The sequence below is a fragment of the Anomalospiza imberbis genome, chromosome 5, assembly GCF_031753505.1.
Source record: "Anomalospiza imberbis isolate Cuckoo-Finch-1a 21T00152 chromosome 5, ASM3175350v1, whole genome shotgun sequence".
NCBI classification, from domain to species: domain Eukaryota; kingdom Metazoa; phylum Chordata; class Aves; order Passeriformes; family Viduidae; genus Anomalospiza; species Anomalospiza imberbis.
This window is the reverse complement of record NC_089685.1, coordinates 11,675,091-11,689,524: the sequence shown is the minus strand read 5'-3', so window position 1 is coordinate 11,689,524 and position 14,434 is coordinate 11,675,091. Positions and strand designations below refer to the sequence as shown.

The 14,434-nt window shown below is 38.6% G+C and overlaps 1 protein-coding gene across 12 annotated transcripts in view; it reads right to left on the bottom strand.

Moving 5' to 3' along the window:
* The window catches only part of MAGI2 (membrane associated guanylate kinase, WW and PDZ domain containing 2), a 709,198-nt gene that overhangs the window by 55,604 nt on the left and 639,160 nt on the right, over window positions 1–14,434 (bottom strand). For 9 of the 12 annotated variants that reach the window (XM_068189600.1, XM_068189602.1, XM_068189598.1 and 6 more), the window contains 3 exons: window positions 9,130–9,322; window positions 8,084–8,170; window positions 5,848–6,096 (listed from right to left, as the gene is read on the bottom strand). In XM_068189600.1, coding sequence (XP_068045701.1) covers window positions 5,848–6,096; window positions 8,084–8,170; window positions 9,130–9,322 — 529 coding nt within the window. The remainder of the gene's footprint in view (window positions 1–5,847; window positions 6,097–8,083; window positions 8,171–9,129; window positions 9,323–14,434) is intronic. The other 3 variants (XM_068189601.1, XM_068189604.1, XM_068189594.1) reach the window with 1 other exon arrangement.

Here is a 14,434-nt window from a genome sequence, read left to right as displayed (position 1 = left end):
ATTTTAATTGAAAGAATATATTAAATATAAACACCTGTAATTTCATGGCTATGGAAAAAAATCTAAATTTTTGAAAGCTTGAATATGGGGGACTTTCCATCAGGGCTAAAACATTTTTTCCTGATATTGATGGGATATTTTATGTGACACTTATTTGGAAAATAGAAATCTGTGGCATGCTGCATACCTGCATGTGAAAATAATCCCTTTTCTTTATAAGATTAATGAATCTATGAATGGAAACATCCCATTTAGTGCTGACATGGAGCAATTTACTTGCATAGCACAGGCATAAGAAGCTAAATGGGAATGAGTGCACATACCTTGGAAAGCTGAAGATCTAAGAAAAAATAATGGAACTTATAGATTTTAATTCACGCTTCTAATGAAAGCAAAGTGGGCCCTGTGGAATTATTAGAAAAACCTTGGTTCACTTGATGGGTTTGTGCTAATAAAACTCACAGTGATTGTTCTTTGAAAACACATGAGCAACACCTGTAGGTCCAAATAATGTATTCAGAAATACGCTGGAGGACAGAAATCATCTAGAGAGGGGAGTAATGCAGTTAAGATCCTCCATTATTTATCCACAAAAAATATCAAATAGACAATTGAATATTTCACACCTGCAAACTCCAGCAATGTATTTTGATGATATTAAAAACCTCTTTGACCTCCTAAGGTTATTTCACTATGATAATTGCTTATGTTGATTTGAGAAACTAAATCACATAGAAATTTCTTTCAGCTGCAAGTTTTACTATCTCTTAAACATACTTAGAAAGTGTGATTTTGTAGCTGAAGAGGCAGAACAGCTCAAACCTGAGTATCACAGCTGCATAGTAATTAGAATCCAGATTCCTTGCCCACAGATTCAAATATCTTCCATGGGGGATGCACACTGTGGGTGGGTTTTCACTGCTATGCTCCAAAAACGTCCTAGGTGGGGTAGACAGACATCCTAATTTCCAAAGCTCTGTATCCTTTAGAATTTGAAGATTGGTCACATAAAATTATGTCCCTAACCACCATTTTACCCAGGAAAAGCATAGGTGAAACTGCTGCACAAACAACTCAGATCACACAATTATCACTGATCAATAAAATGGTTTTTATCTCTAAACTGTAAGGAGTTTAAAGAAACTCTGGGCTGAACGGGACTTCTTCAGAACGCTGTTTTCTGCAGTCAGCAGAGGCTTATCTTGGATTTATGCTTTTTAGTTAAGACTGCATGTTTTGAGAATTGAAAGAAACTTCTTTCATTAGACCCTGTTTTATCATGTTTTCAAAATCCAGCAGGCACTGGCACATGAAGTGTAGGGGCAAATTAAATCTACAACTCCTCTTTTGTGAAGCAGGAGTAAGATCATAGCAAGTATGCACAGTCTAATTTTTTGAAAATTGTTTGTTGATTAGGCCTGTATTTTTAGTTTGTTTATGCTTTATAAGTGTGCTAATTGACAGTACCTGCTACAGTAAAATTCCTGGAAATCTTGCCAATTTTCCAATTTCATTGGAAGTTGCAAGTTAAGAAGGTCTGTTTACAACACATGCTTTCTCTCTAAAAAAATTACAATGTAAAGAGATTTACAGGGGATCACTTATTTTAGTACTTATTTTAAGTACTTATTTTAGATGAAGTTGCATACCAAACACAAAAAGTAAAAATATCAGGAAGACATGAAGTAGGCAGAGACAAGTGTACTCCATAAAACTCTGGGACAGAAATCTCATTCTGGTCACCTCCAGAAGTCTGTAAGTGCTTTTCCATAGGGTGCAGATACTGAAATTATATTGATACCCTAATAATACTTCCCTAAATGTAATGCAAAGTGTAGATTAATTTCTTAAATTTAAATATTTTAGCTGTAATTTCTCATGTGTGGAGAAGGGATGAGAGCCACATTCCTCTTTAATGTTGGAACAGGGTCTGGGGGAAGGCACAATAGTATATTTTAGAGGCAGTGGAAGTTAATCCTTTTGTTAGAAATAGGTCAGGAGCCTGGACAGGTGTATTTTCTTTTCTTAATCTCTTAGCACTCCAAGATCCTCTGCGTGCTGCACTAGGCAAAATGACTTGCTCCTGGATATACCACTCAAGCACAGCTCTTTATTTATCCTCTTTATCTCCTTTTACTGATACAGTTTTGAAGCATGGTTGACCTTTTCTATGCCCCTGCTTTGCTCTGTAAAATCTCTTCATTCAATCCTTGTCATTCATTTTCCACTCCTGATCTCCCCACATCAGAACCACAGTTCAGTTCAAGATAATCCCCTGTGCTGGATTAGAGAACATCCCAAGCAATGCTTTGACAAAGGGGAAACAAAATTTCTACCATTATAGTCACAGGAAAATAAGTGTGCCACAACAACTGGATGTTTAAGCAAGTATCAGTAAGGAAAAATGACATTCATATCTAAAGGCTGGCTCCAAAGTACTTAATGTTAATTTATCAAACTGACAGCTATGACAGTGCTGCCCATCACAAAATGTGAAAAAATAGTGTGTTTCCTAATTATGGCTGTAGTCTGCCCTCACTCAGTGTCTATCAATAGTAAAAAAACAGCATTGAATATTTTAAAAATTTCTGCACAGCAAAGGCAGGCCCATAAACCAACTGTAACAACAAACCAGCTGACCAGGACCCTAAACCTCTTGGAAAAAGAGTTTCATCTCTAATTCTGGGAGCTCCTGAGCCTTTCATGGCTCATTCTCAGGTCAGAAGGAGCATGAAGCACTCCTAAGAGGCTGCGTGGGAGCAGTGCAGCCCACACCCCACCAGAAGGTGGAAAAGGGATTTGAGACTCAACTGGAGCGCTGCTACTGTGACTTCATGGGATGGTCCTACAGCTGCACAGACAGAGCAAACTCTTCTGGCAAACAGAAGGTCAGCTTTTGTGCAACCCCTTCAGCTTCAGGCCAACTGCAAAGCAGCAAACTAATGAACCTGCAGCTCTGTAGCCAGGAGCAACCTTGCTGGAATGACTGCTTCAGTTTTAGCAGTTCTTGAAGTACATGTACCTAGTGACACAAAGTGCCTGCTCCTGAACTCCACAAGAGCTGTTGTAATCTCTTGGACTGTAAAATACAGTTTGTAAGTGCGATTTCAACAACAAGGAAAATACTTTCAGTGCATAATTAGTTGCCTTTCTGAGTAAAAGTGGTGATGATACTTATTCTTCCAGGACCTCAAGTCTTGCTTTTGCAAGAAAGTAGAGGAGGGAATAGAGTTATTGAAATAAACATTCTTAAATCAAAGAAATGCTTCTTCACTTTGCCCTGAGGATGCTCCCAGTGAGACAACTTCTTGGGTGCTGCTCCTCCTAAAAGTGTCTGGCACTACGTGATGCTCCCTTTTCTGACCTATCTTGCCCTTTTTGAATTTTTCAGAATTGCTTTGCAATTACAACATTAACATTACTCTGTGTGTGCATGTCTGCAAAACATCATTCTGTTCCACAAGGGGATACAGGAGCTGGCAACAAGTGCACTGCCTCTGAAACAAGGGACACTGGAACCAGAGCACAATATTTCACCCAATTAACATATTGCTGCTATGAGAAGGAGTACCTACCAAGGTGTTAGCATGGTGCCGTGCAGGTTCACATCTTGATAGTGATGTATCATATATTTTGGACATTGTACTTCCTATATCCATTTGATATTTTTCTACCGTTGGTATGCTTTCTACCCCTGATTGTGCATTTCAATAAAAGGATTTTGTGTTATTTCAAGATAGAAGGTACCTCAGGAGAGTTTCCCTGTTCTACCAAAGGGCCCAAAACTTAAGTGTTGTATTCTGAATGGATGCCAGTGAGTGCTGAGTAAAAGGGGATAATAATTTCCCTTAATCTACTGGCTATGCTCCTCTTAATAAAGCTCAAATTACTTCAGCCAAATAAATATTAAGTAAAGAAAATAACCTCTAGAAAGAGTCAATAATTTTTAGATTGTTTTCATTACTGATGACAGATGATGTAATTTTCAGGATATTTTTTTCTACTACAGTTTTGTAACAGAATTTATATAGGAAGGGTATTTTCTTGTCTTTTCTGTCACTGTCTACAGAAAATGTAATTTTTTGTTCACTGTTCTTGTAAACTTAGGATTTGGTACTTTTGGGGATCACTGAAATTCAATGCGGCCATTATTTGATTAAATTATCCTGTCGCTTCCACAGCAGGCTGTCATTTCCCTTTACTATTGGAGATGTTCAACTGAGCGTCAAAAATGACAACTTACACAGTTGCTTGTGGAGAAAGAAAAGTACTGAAAGAACATGTTGGAGGGTAGGAGGCAAAGCAGGATCTTGAACCTGGGTCTGTAGTCTTCAAGAGACTATTCCAGTCACAGAATTTTTGGTTGCTTGAGCATTTTCTCTTTCTCTTCCTCTCCCCTTTCCCTCTCCATCTGCCCCAACCACAAATTCTCTCTAGAAAATAATTTTCTTGAAAAAAATCATGACTGACATAACTGATTAACATGTATGTACCACAATTGATTATTTTTTTCTTTTCCGATCTTCTGCAAATAACTTCCAGTTCTTTGGCTATTATATTCAGTAATGTGAAGACTCAGAGTCCCAAGAGGCTAATTAGCTATGATTTTGTTACAATATTAATTCCAGAAATCATGGAGTTTTAAAATTCAGCTGAGGTAGCATGAAAAGCAACTTTTTTAATAACTGTATGACCATGAAATACTGCAAAAAAGTTTTCTGAGGTAACTTGCTATCGTGAGATAAGGTTTTTTTCAGTACTCTCTTAGCTGCCTTTCAGGTATGAATTTAGAAGTGTGATATTTGGCCTTGAAGTTGAAATTGTGATTTTATTTTGTCAGGAACCAGTTTCAGGCAAAATAACAGTTCCTTCAAAACATATTTTAGTGTAGGGAAAGCATTTTATTAGGCTTCAACTTGCAAAATTATAAATCTCACTTCTCTTGGTTTTTCAGTTGCAGTTAGCATTACTTGGTGGGATGTGAGGCTGTGTCTCAATACAAAGCCTTTTTTGCTTCTTTCTTCCAGAGGGCTCAGTTGGGTTAATTGTCATTGGAAATACCCAAAGGTGCCCCTGTGGCTCCAGCTGCCACTACCTGGATTTGAGTCTTCTGTAGGTCCTGTGTCACACCTGTCTGACCTCTCCCTGGATGTACCCAGGACAGCTCAAGTGGCACCAGATGTCTATATTAAAGCAATAAAATTGACCCACTGAGAAAATTAGTTTTCTGAACAGAAAATGAGCTATAATTATTGAGGGCAGATCTTGCCACCTGAGTACTAATGAGTACAGAGAAGGTACTCAGCTGTAATTTTATGCTGTCTATACTCCACCCAGTTAAGTCAGCCTCTCTGCAGCTTCATCTAACAAGTTATCCTAACTACTACTTGCTTCTGCAGTCCCATAATTGGATAGCTGTTGTCATAGGGTTTGCTGTGATCTAAGCTTTTTTCCAACTTGCTGAACTTCATCTTGATTATTAAAAAAAAGTCTAATTCAGTTGCATGTAGGAGAATAATTTATTCACATAACCCTACCTGTTACTTACAGTGTCTCTTTGAGACATAATAACAGAAAATCTACTTTGTGAGTGAATCCTCTGTTACTCTGATAAAGAAGTCAATGAAGTGTGGGAAGCACAGGGCTCGAGAGGCCAGGATAACCTTTGGTTTTATTGAAGACAAAACAAGCAGTGCCTCTGAATAAACATTGAGAGTATCTTTAGTTAAAATCTCTGCAGTGATAAATTATCAGCAGATAGGTTTAAATTAACTATTGGTGGTTTAAATTTTTTTTTATTTGGGGCAAACTCAGAGAAATATGAACTGAAAAACATGATTTACTTACTTATTGTGGACCCAGACTCGGGCCTGTTGAGGGAGCTGATGATAACGAAGCCAAAGCCTTCGTTCTCCTTGCGATGGATGACCACGTCGCTGGTTTGCAGGCTGTGGGATGCGAAGCCCTCGGGGGGAGTAGCGGTGCTGCCAGAGACAGCGTGATTACTGTTGGCATAAGTCGTGTAGTCACTTCTTGGAGAACTGTGGTGCGTAGACACTGAGCCTGGGCTTCTGCCATTCTCTGGGCAGGGTTCTCCTACAACATAAATCACACCAGTGTCACCGTCTGACTTGCTCAGTGGCTCTGTGACTTACATTTGCTAATGCAAGCACATTTGCTAATGCAACGTGAATACAGCTGACTGTCTACAGACCAGACTAGCCCGAGTATTAAACTAGGAGCTGTAATAGATGCAGAGAGACAGGAATCTACACAGTTATGCAGAACATTCAAGGGCAATCAGATAAAGCAAGCATGAACACTGACTTCTACGCTAGCTGCAAGAGAGGACAGCAAGAAACAGTGTCTATCTGGATTTTAAAAACATTACCAAGCGCTATTCCCTTGTCTGCTGGTAGATCTGTCATCAAGAGGAAAATGTGACCGTCTAATCCAATAAAAAATTATTTGTGTTTGGATTACAAGAATTTAAGCAGGGAGCTAACAGAGTAATTAGGATTAGCTGCATAATGTTCTTCTTACAAGTTGATTAGCTTGTTCAAAAAATGTTCAAAGAGCAGAGCTGTTATACAATGAAAAATCATTACAAGTAGTTTTTCTGTGGGTGTCATGGCAGAAGAAGTGGTCATTTAAGAGTTTGGAGATGCTCATGTTTAGCAAGTTCAAAAGGGCAGAAGTGAAAATGGAGTCCATGTAGACTTTAGTATTGCTTTACAGTAACAAGAACAGGAAACAAGTTAAAACTTGTGGGATTACACATTTTTAGTGTGAGCATTTTGGCAATTGAAAACAGTAAATTTACACTTCCAGATGGGGAAAAAAAGATTTATATTCTTTGCGATATAAGTTGGTTACACAAATCAGCATTTATTGACAGTTTTAATACAGAAATTTCAGATAAATGTATTATGTTTTCTGTTTGGAACAACAAAAGTGGCAGAGTAATTTTACTGAACACATGAGGAGCTCCCACATATACACATACATCCCAGGTAGAGAGTTTGCAAATTAGATCTCCAGTGTGTGTATATATTAATAAAATAAATAGCATCCAAGGACAAGCTGTTGTTTTCTCAGTCATGTGTGTTCTTTAGCAGTTCTTCTGCAACTATGAAATAAAGTAATTAGAGAGTATAAAGAGGAAGAAAAACAAACAATTATAATACCCCTGAAAATCTCTAAGAGTTATTGAACCAAATCTGCAACTAATGCCATCATCAGTGACAAGACAGTTCTCATTTTCTGGCTGTCGTGTTTCAGAAAGCTGAATATTGTTTATATCAGTATGACTGCAACAGAAAGGAAATTCTCTTACCCTGTAGAATGACCAAGAGCTGACTTGGCCATGAAAGAATGCAATTAAATGCCATTAAATATAGGAAAAGAATGATAAAGGAGGAAAAGCTTAAGTGGCTATTTGACTGTCAACTGTGCAATAGATACTCATCAGAAAAAAATTATATTTTGCTCCTGCCTGTGACAAAATGGCATTTCAATCCAAAAATCACATTTTCCTAATCAAATTGTTTTCCAGATTTTATGAATTGTGATTTTCTTTTCCAGATCTGGGTAAGTATATGTACAAAATGGTAATTCCAGGTGAAAGCTAAGATACATTTACCAGCTACAGACAGGTAAGGAAAACCCCAGATCCCTCTGTTGTATACATTCATGCTAGTGAGAAATTCCCACGAAATCAATTGGCCTGATGTATTAGCATAGCATTTTTCAGTCACACCCAACATCAATTGTTTTAAATTTTTCCACAAAGTTTATGCTGTAACACACCACATTAAAATCCTGTTCAGCTCCTGCAATGCTTAAACATTAATGAGCTATGTGCCACATTCCCTGGTGTGGCACTCTCAAGGCCCAAGAATAACTTCAGGTGTTTTACCAGCTTGCTTACTGTCTGCACCAGGAGCCCAGAGTGGCTAGTAGAGCCTTTAATATTTCATGAGCAGCAGCGAAGGCCGGTACCCGCTGTGTGCCAGCTCTGCCTGCAGTGCGTGCGGCGGCTGACGCGGGAGTGGTGCTGACGGCGAGGGCTTGCTATCATTACCTTGGTTATTGGCCATTTTCCTCGCGCTGGGGGAGCTGCGAGGGGGCGTCGCACCAGGCGCAGGGGCACCTTTCTGGCTGGAGGACTCTGGAGTCAGTAACAGAAGAAAGTCAGTCCTGCAGGAGCACGGCTGGCAGGGAGCTGCGGTGCCGCAGTGGGAGGGGGACTGCGAAGACGAAGGTGAGTGGGAGGGCGGCTTTTTGGCACAGGAGCGAAGGGGAACGGCGCAGGCAGTGACAGCGGATCTAGGGCATGGGCAGGCAGAAGACAGGACAGGCTGGGAATGTGGTTTTGCTCATTTCTGGTACCTCAGACAAGTGTACTCACCAAAAAGTCCTTAAATAAACTTCTTTCCTCAAGTAAGCAATGGTTCTAATGGAAGGTCATCAAATTCTCCCATTAAAGCTTTAATAGATGCTGCCACACGCATTTTTTAAGGTTCCAATGTTTTCCGGCAATTGAGACTGAGCTAGTCTAAACATCTAATTTACTACAAATACTTCATAGTGGCTTAGGTTCATTTTCTGAATATGTCTGCTTGACAGAAGATTTCAGCACTTGTGCCCTATAGAAGATTTTCCGCCAGCTTGCATTGCAGTTCAGTGGGAAATTCCAGATGACATCAATGAGACCAGAAATGGGCTTTTAACACATATAGGAGTGAAATGAGTTCCTGCCCTAGAACAGTTAACAGTCTTTGAGCCTTTCTCTTATTGACATAGCTCAAATGGCTTTAATTTAGGTGAATGTTTAATCCCAAAAGTGGACAAAAGGAGACAGCACAGACCAAGACAGCATGGAACAAACCCAGAGCACTTATGATGATCACACCAGGGTTGCCAGTATGTTTCCACTTCTGAAGGAAACAACACTCAGTTGCAGTATTTTTGTCAGAGGAACAAGGGACACATATTTACAATAATTCTTTCCTCAGAATGACACAAACATTCACTTTGATTTCCTCTATTTTTTTTTTAAACAGCACTGGTTTGTGCTGCCAGCATTGGGATCTATTTTTCCTTTCACCTTTCCCAGCCTTCACTCACCCGTGGGTAGCACCTTTCTCCTCACAGTAAGATTCACCTGCCCGTTTCGGGCAGCGTTATGCATAAGATCAATCACATATCGGTGGGTTTTGCCGGCCACTGGAATCCCATCTACATACACCAGCTCATCACCAGGATGGAGACGACCATCTCGGTCTGCTGAGCCCATGGCAATTACTGCTCCGATGAGAATCTAGGCAGCAAAGAAACAAAATCCTGTCATGTATTACACTGAGCCTCCAATTTAGAGACATGAATATTGCAGTGATTTTCTCTTTCTTCTGAAATTAAGCTAGTGATTTAGCACAGGTGAAGAGGTCTGTGTGTGTCTGAAAGGTGTGCTTGTCCTCTTGTGGGTATGACTGAGGATGCTTCCTCCCCTTTGGTAAGAAATTAAGGTGTTTTCTACCTGCACAGGAGAGACACACCAGAGAATCCTAATCTGAGTTCTGCTTGATATGTTCAAATCAAGATGATCTGTCTCTAGGGAGTGTTGAGTTTCTACAGACTATGTTATAACAAAGACTTAAGATGATTAATTCCATGTACGGATATTTTTTAATTTAAAATTATCAACTCTGTGTATTTCTTGTTGAAGGTTCTTCACTGCTGTGTTATTTAAGCACATGGAGTCATATACCTGAGGTCAGCAGTGGAAGTGACCCCACTATACAGAGTTCACTTTGAGACTCTTTAGGGGAAAAGAAGTACTATATTAAATATTATTACTCCTAATGAATGATTGCTCAGGCAATGCTTGGTTAAAACTGAAAAAAGAGGAAAAAATGTCAGCTTGTTCTGGGCAGATGTTGTTTTCCCAAATCAACATTTAAATGTAGTTTTTATGGGACATATAAACTAGTAAAACATCTGTCCAAAACCTTGCAATGATTTTCTCCACCTTCTATTCAGATAATTTCACATAATTACTTAGACGAAGATGTATATATTTTCCCCATGGAATAACTGGTAGAATAATTGAGATTGATTCAAACAAAACCTGCTTTCTTTGAAAGAATATTAAAGCATTCACAGAGTGTGTTTCAAATTTTCTGTTCTCTTTTTGAGTCTGAGAGTGAGCACAAAATGATGGATATGACATGCCATGTGACAATCTGCTTTAAATAATGAAAGATAAAAGCTATGAAGCATTGCTTTTCATGATGAATTGCAAAGGCTACATGTGGTAGTCACACAGGCGGGCCTGTGGTTTTTTTGTGGTCTTAGCTGCAGAGTTGCAAGTATCTCAGTATAGTGTTTAAATGAAATCCCCTGTGGAGCCTGGAGAATTTTCCCCAGTTTTTCACCTCCCTTTGGATACTTTTGCTTTCAAAACTTAGCAAAGAGAGAACATGGTGGGGCATTGTCCTGCTTTCTGGTGTTCCTCGTCTCCTGTTAAGCAGTGCCAGGCTGAGTGGCTAGACAGGCTGTTTCAGGTTCTCCAATCTGTTCTTCAAATGGTGAAAAAATATTAAAAAAGCTTTGGGAAATACTTTGTGCAAAATTCAACCATGAAATATGAATTTATGCTCCTTTACTGGAAAGAAGAAAAACTCTCCAAGACTACATTTAGCTAGATATCCACAAAGTATTCTCAAAACATTTGAGAATTAGGCATCTCACATGAGTAAGAATTTCTTCCTAGTTATTTTGAGAAGAGATGGGTGATAACACTCTGCAGCTTGGGAGATTGTAGGGGTTGGCTTCGTCCTTTGGTTTTGTTGAACAGTTGCAGTTTTTTCATAATTTTAAAATATTAAACAACTTGAGCACCTTTAACCTTTGTATAAACAAAATGCAGATCATAGCATGGTAGGTCATCAGTATACACAGCAAACTAGAAAAACTCTTTCTAGTTCCAAGTAATTATTGCTGATATTTCACATGTTCACCATGTAATGTGATTGTGTTGCTCATCTCAGTGTCGGATTCCTAACGTTAGCAGCAGATACTTCATACTTTAAATACTTCAGCTAGGTGTGTTTGTCAAGATGATGGCTACCATATCTATTATTTGGTATACTTAATAGCAAGAATAACTTAATTTTCCTATTTTTTCATTTTCTCTGTCTAAGAATTTGTTTTTTATGCAGTATCTGCTCTTGCTTCATGGCTGAGAAGTTGCCATAATAGTTATCGATTCTACACGTAAAGCACAAATTGGAAAAATATGTATCAGGACTGTATTACCTCTGAAATGTAGTTTCATACTGGCATGAGATTGCTTTGAATGCATGAGGAAAAGGATGATGGCATTAAAGAGTGTGTTGTAGAGAAAAAAGCAAAGTTTCTCCTATTGTTTGAGATTAAACAGGACAAATTCTGAGATTAGGATGATTATGGCAGAGCCTAATCTGAGATTAAAGCCTGTGATAATTAATTTATACAGGTTAATCTGCTTTGATACTGACTTTCTTTGTGATTCTTGGTAATTATCTGAATTTCTATTTTAGTTTCTCTGAGTATAACACAGTAGCTTCACAGGCACAGAGCAAAATTTAAGTATATACACATAAAGGGTGATTCACCTATTTTTAAGTATCAGTGATGTCTAAATCCAAGATAATCACCTGAACTCTGTCTAATCACTGTTAAAATAGGGCTTCTCAAGGCATGGCCTTACCCTAACATTTTGCTCTGTGGACATCTATGTCTTAGAAATGTAGAAAGATACTTAGACTATATTTTAACACTGATAATAAAAAGAATAGAAACATATATCTTGAGGACATTTTTGAGAAAAATCTCAGTCTGTCCATGTTGAAAAGGTAAAACTCTTAAGAGAAATTATGTATATGTTCCTGTGATACTGAGTTTGAGCTGCACAAATGTATGCAAAATACATCTCCCCTTTGGGACAGCAATTTGCAACTTCAGTAAAGTTCCAATTTCCGTGTTTTTGCAACCTTTCAGTAATATTATAATTCACCATAACAGTGTCAGATTATCCCTAAATCCTCAAGTAACTGGGAGATGTGATAAATAGCTGTTGTAGTTCAATATTGTAAGATTTGAGAGGTGATTTGAACTGGCACAACTCACAGTCTTGATACTTGAAATTTCTCAATAAACTTAAGTATTTCCTTTCAAAAGCATTTTATGCTTACAAATATGAAAAGTGGAGTAGTACAGCAGCATTTTCTCCTTCTAAGGTGCCAGGTAGCTGATATAACTAGAAGGAAACTAAGCTACAGTCCCTCCATAGTGTCAGTATTATCCTTCTAAAGTAACTTTATTTGGATTCTACTTCTTTGAAAATTTATTGCCTTATGGTGAAGAATCCATATTCCTTTTTAGAAATCAAACCACAAAGACAAAAGCTTCCTTTTGTTCTGTGTTACCTGACTGCACAGCAGGAGAGCTGAAATAAAAATTTCAAAGCATCTCAGTTCTTGTTTCATAGGAAAAGCAGGGGTTTGGAGAATAGGCAAAAACTGCTTCTGCTTTTCTGGAGGTGAAAGGAATTGGCTGCAGGTGGGCTGTCCATGGGAGGGCAGGGAAGCAGTGGAGGAGAGAGAATAGAGTTAAGAAATCTTGTGCTTTGAATATGAAATAGAAGGACACCAAAAAGAGTACATCTGTTGTGTTTATTGGTGTTAAATTTGAGCAGTGAAAACAAGATGGGCAGCCACAAGGGAGTGAGAATTGAAAATCCCAGCACTGCAGCACTTAATTCTAAGAAGGTGTCTTTTTGCCTTGTACAATCCGCAGCTTCTAGTTAGGCTCTTCTTAACTCCTGGGGACTTTGAGAAATGTTTGCAAAGACACATAAAGCCCATTGGATTGAAAAGTCTTGGGGAAAAATGCTTTTGTATGTGCAAATGGAACAGAGATAGCAACCTTGAGGCTAAGGGCAGGCTGAGAGCAATTGTTCAACAGGACAGTGAAATGTGTTAGAGAGTGGTTCACAGAGGGCAGTGTTTTTGGTCCTGCGCTCCAAAAATAGCAAGGTGCTTATCTCTGCTCTTGATATCCAGCTATGGCTCTTTGACTTCAGACAGTAAAGTCAGGTCAGTCCTTTGCTGAAGAGACACTAGAAAGAGCTGATCCTCTGTAATACTTCACTGCATAATGCATGTAGCTGAAGGGCAAAAGGCTTGCTTCAAAATTTCTTTTCTACTGGACTGCTGAGCAGACTGAGAGACTCAAGTCTCTCACAACTCCAACTTGTATTATGGATAAGAGCTACCAGAATATCAGATATTCTCCATGAGTTTTCTCTTAGTCCTATGGGTGGAAATAATTCAGTTTTATATAAATAATCATCTTTTAGATAAGGCATTTGAGCTGCACTTTTCCCCATGAGATTGTCATAAACGTCCAACAAGCAGAGCCAGTCCGATGCCTAGTCTGTGACTGCTTAATTATCCATTTGTAATGAAAAAAGCACTAAAGGAGACACCAAGAGAGCCTCTCACAAAATATTTAGCAGCCCTGTAGCCACTTTTCTGGGAGATAGGAATTGCCATTGGACGTTACTGTCCAGAGCAGGGAGAAGGAGATTTCCAAATCTTCCTAGAACATAGAATGGTTTGGAAAGGACATTAAAAATCCTCTAACTCCAATCTCCATGCCACGCCATAGGCAGGGACACCTTCCACTACACCATGTTGCTCAAAGCTCCACCCAACCGGGTCTTAAAGGTAGTGCCTTTCTAGTGCCATTTCCTAACAGTCCAAAAGGATAAATTGGAACATTTCCACTAACACCTCACAGATTTCCTTTTTGGCTTCACCCAGTATGTGTGCTTTGAGAACTTATACTGTCTGGCCCATCCAGAAGGGACAGGAAAAATGCTCAGTTGGAGAATGTGCACGTGATGGCTCAGTGGACTCATGTGTATTGGGACATGCTCCACAGAAGGAAGTTACATATCAGAGGGTCTACAGGCACACTACAAGTGTAGAGGATGAAGCAGTGTTGTCTTGGAGTTCTTCTGAGCAGCCATATTTTATATTTGAAAAACCATTGAAATCACTTATTCTAAACTAGATTGAATTTCAAATAGCACTTGAAGCATCTTTTTTAGAATACACTGCATTCTTTTATTTTTATGGGACACATCAGTAAACTGTTAAGATTTATCAGTACTTTGACAGCTGTTGACAATTTTAAAATATAAGAGCTTCTTTGTTTCTCAAAGCCATATGCTGGTTAACCTTAAGGCTTGAATGAAAAATACACTATTCTTTATTAATTTAAATATGGAATATATAAATTATTGACTAGGGAATATAAAAAATCTAATAATTAATTATACATTATCTCAGAAATGTGGAAACACAAGACTCAGACTGCTTAAAAT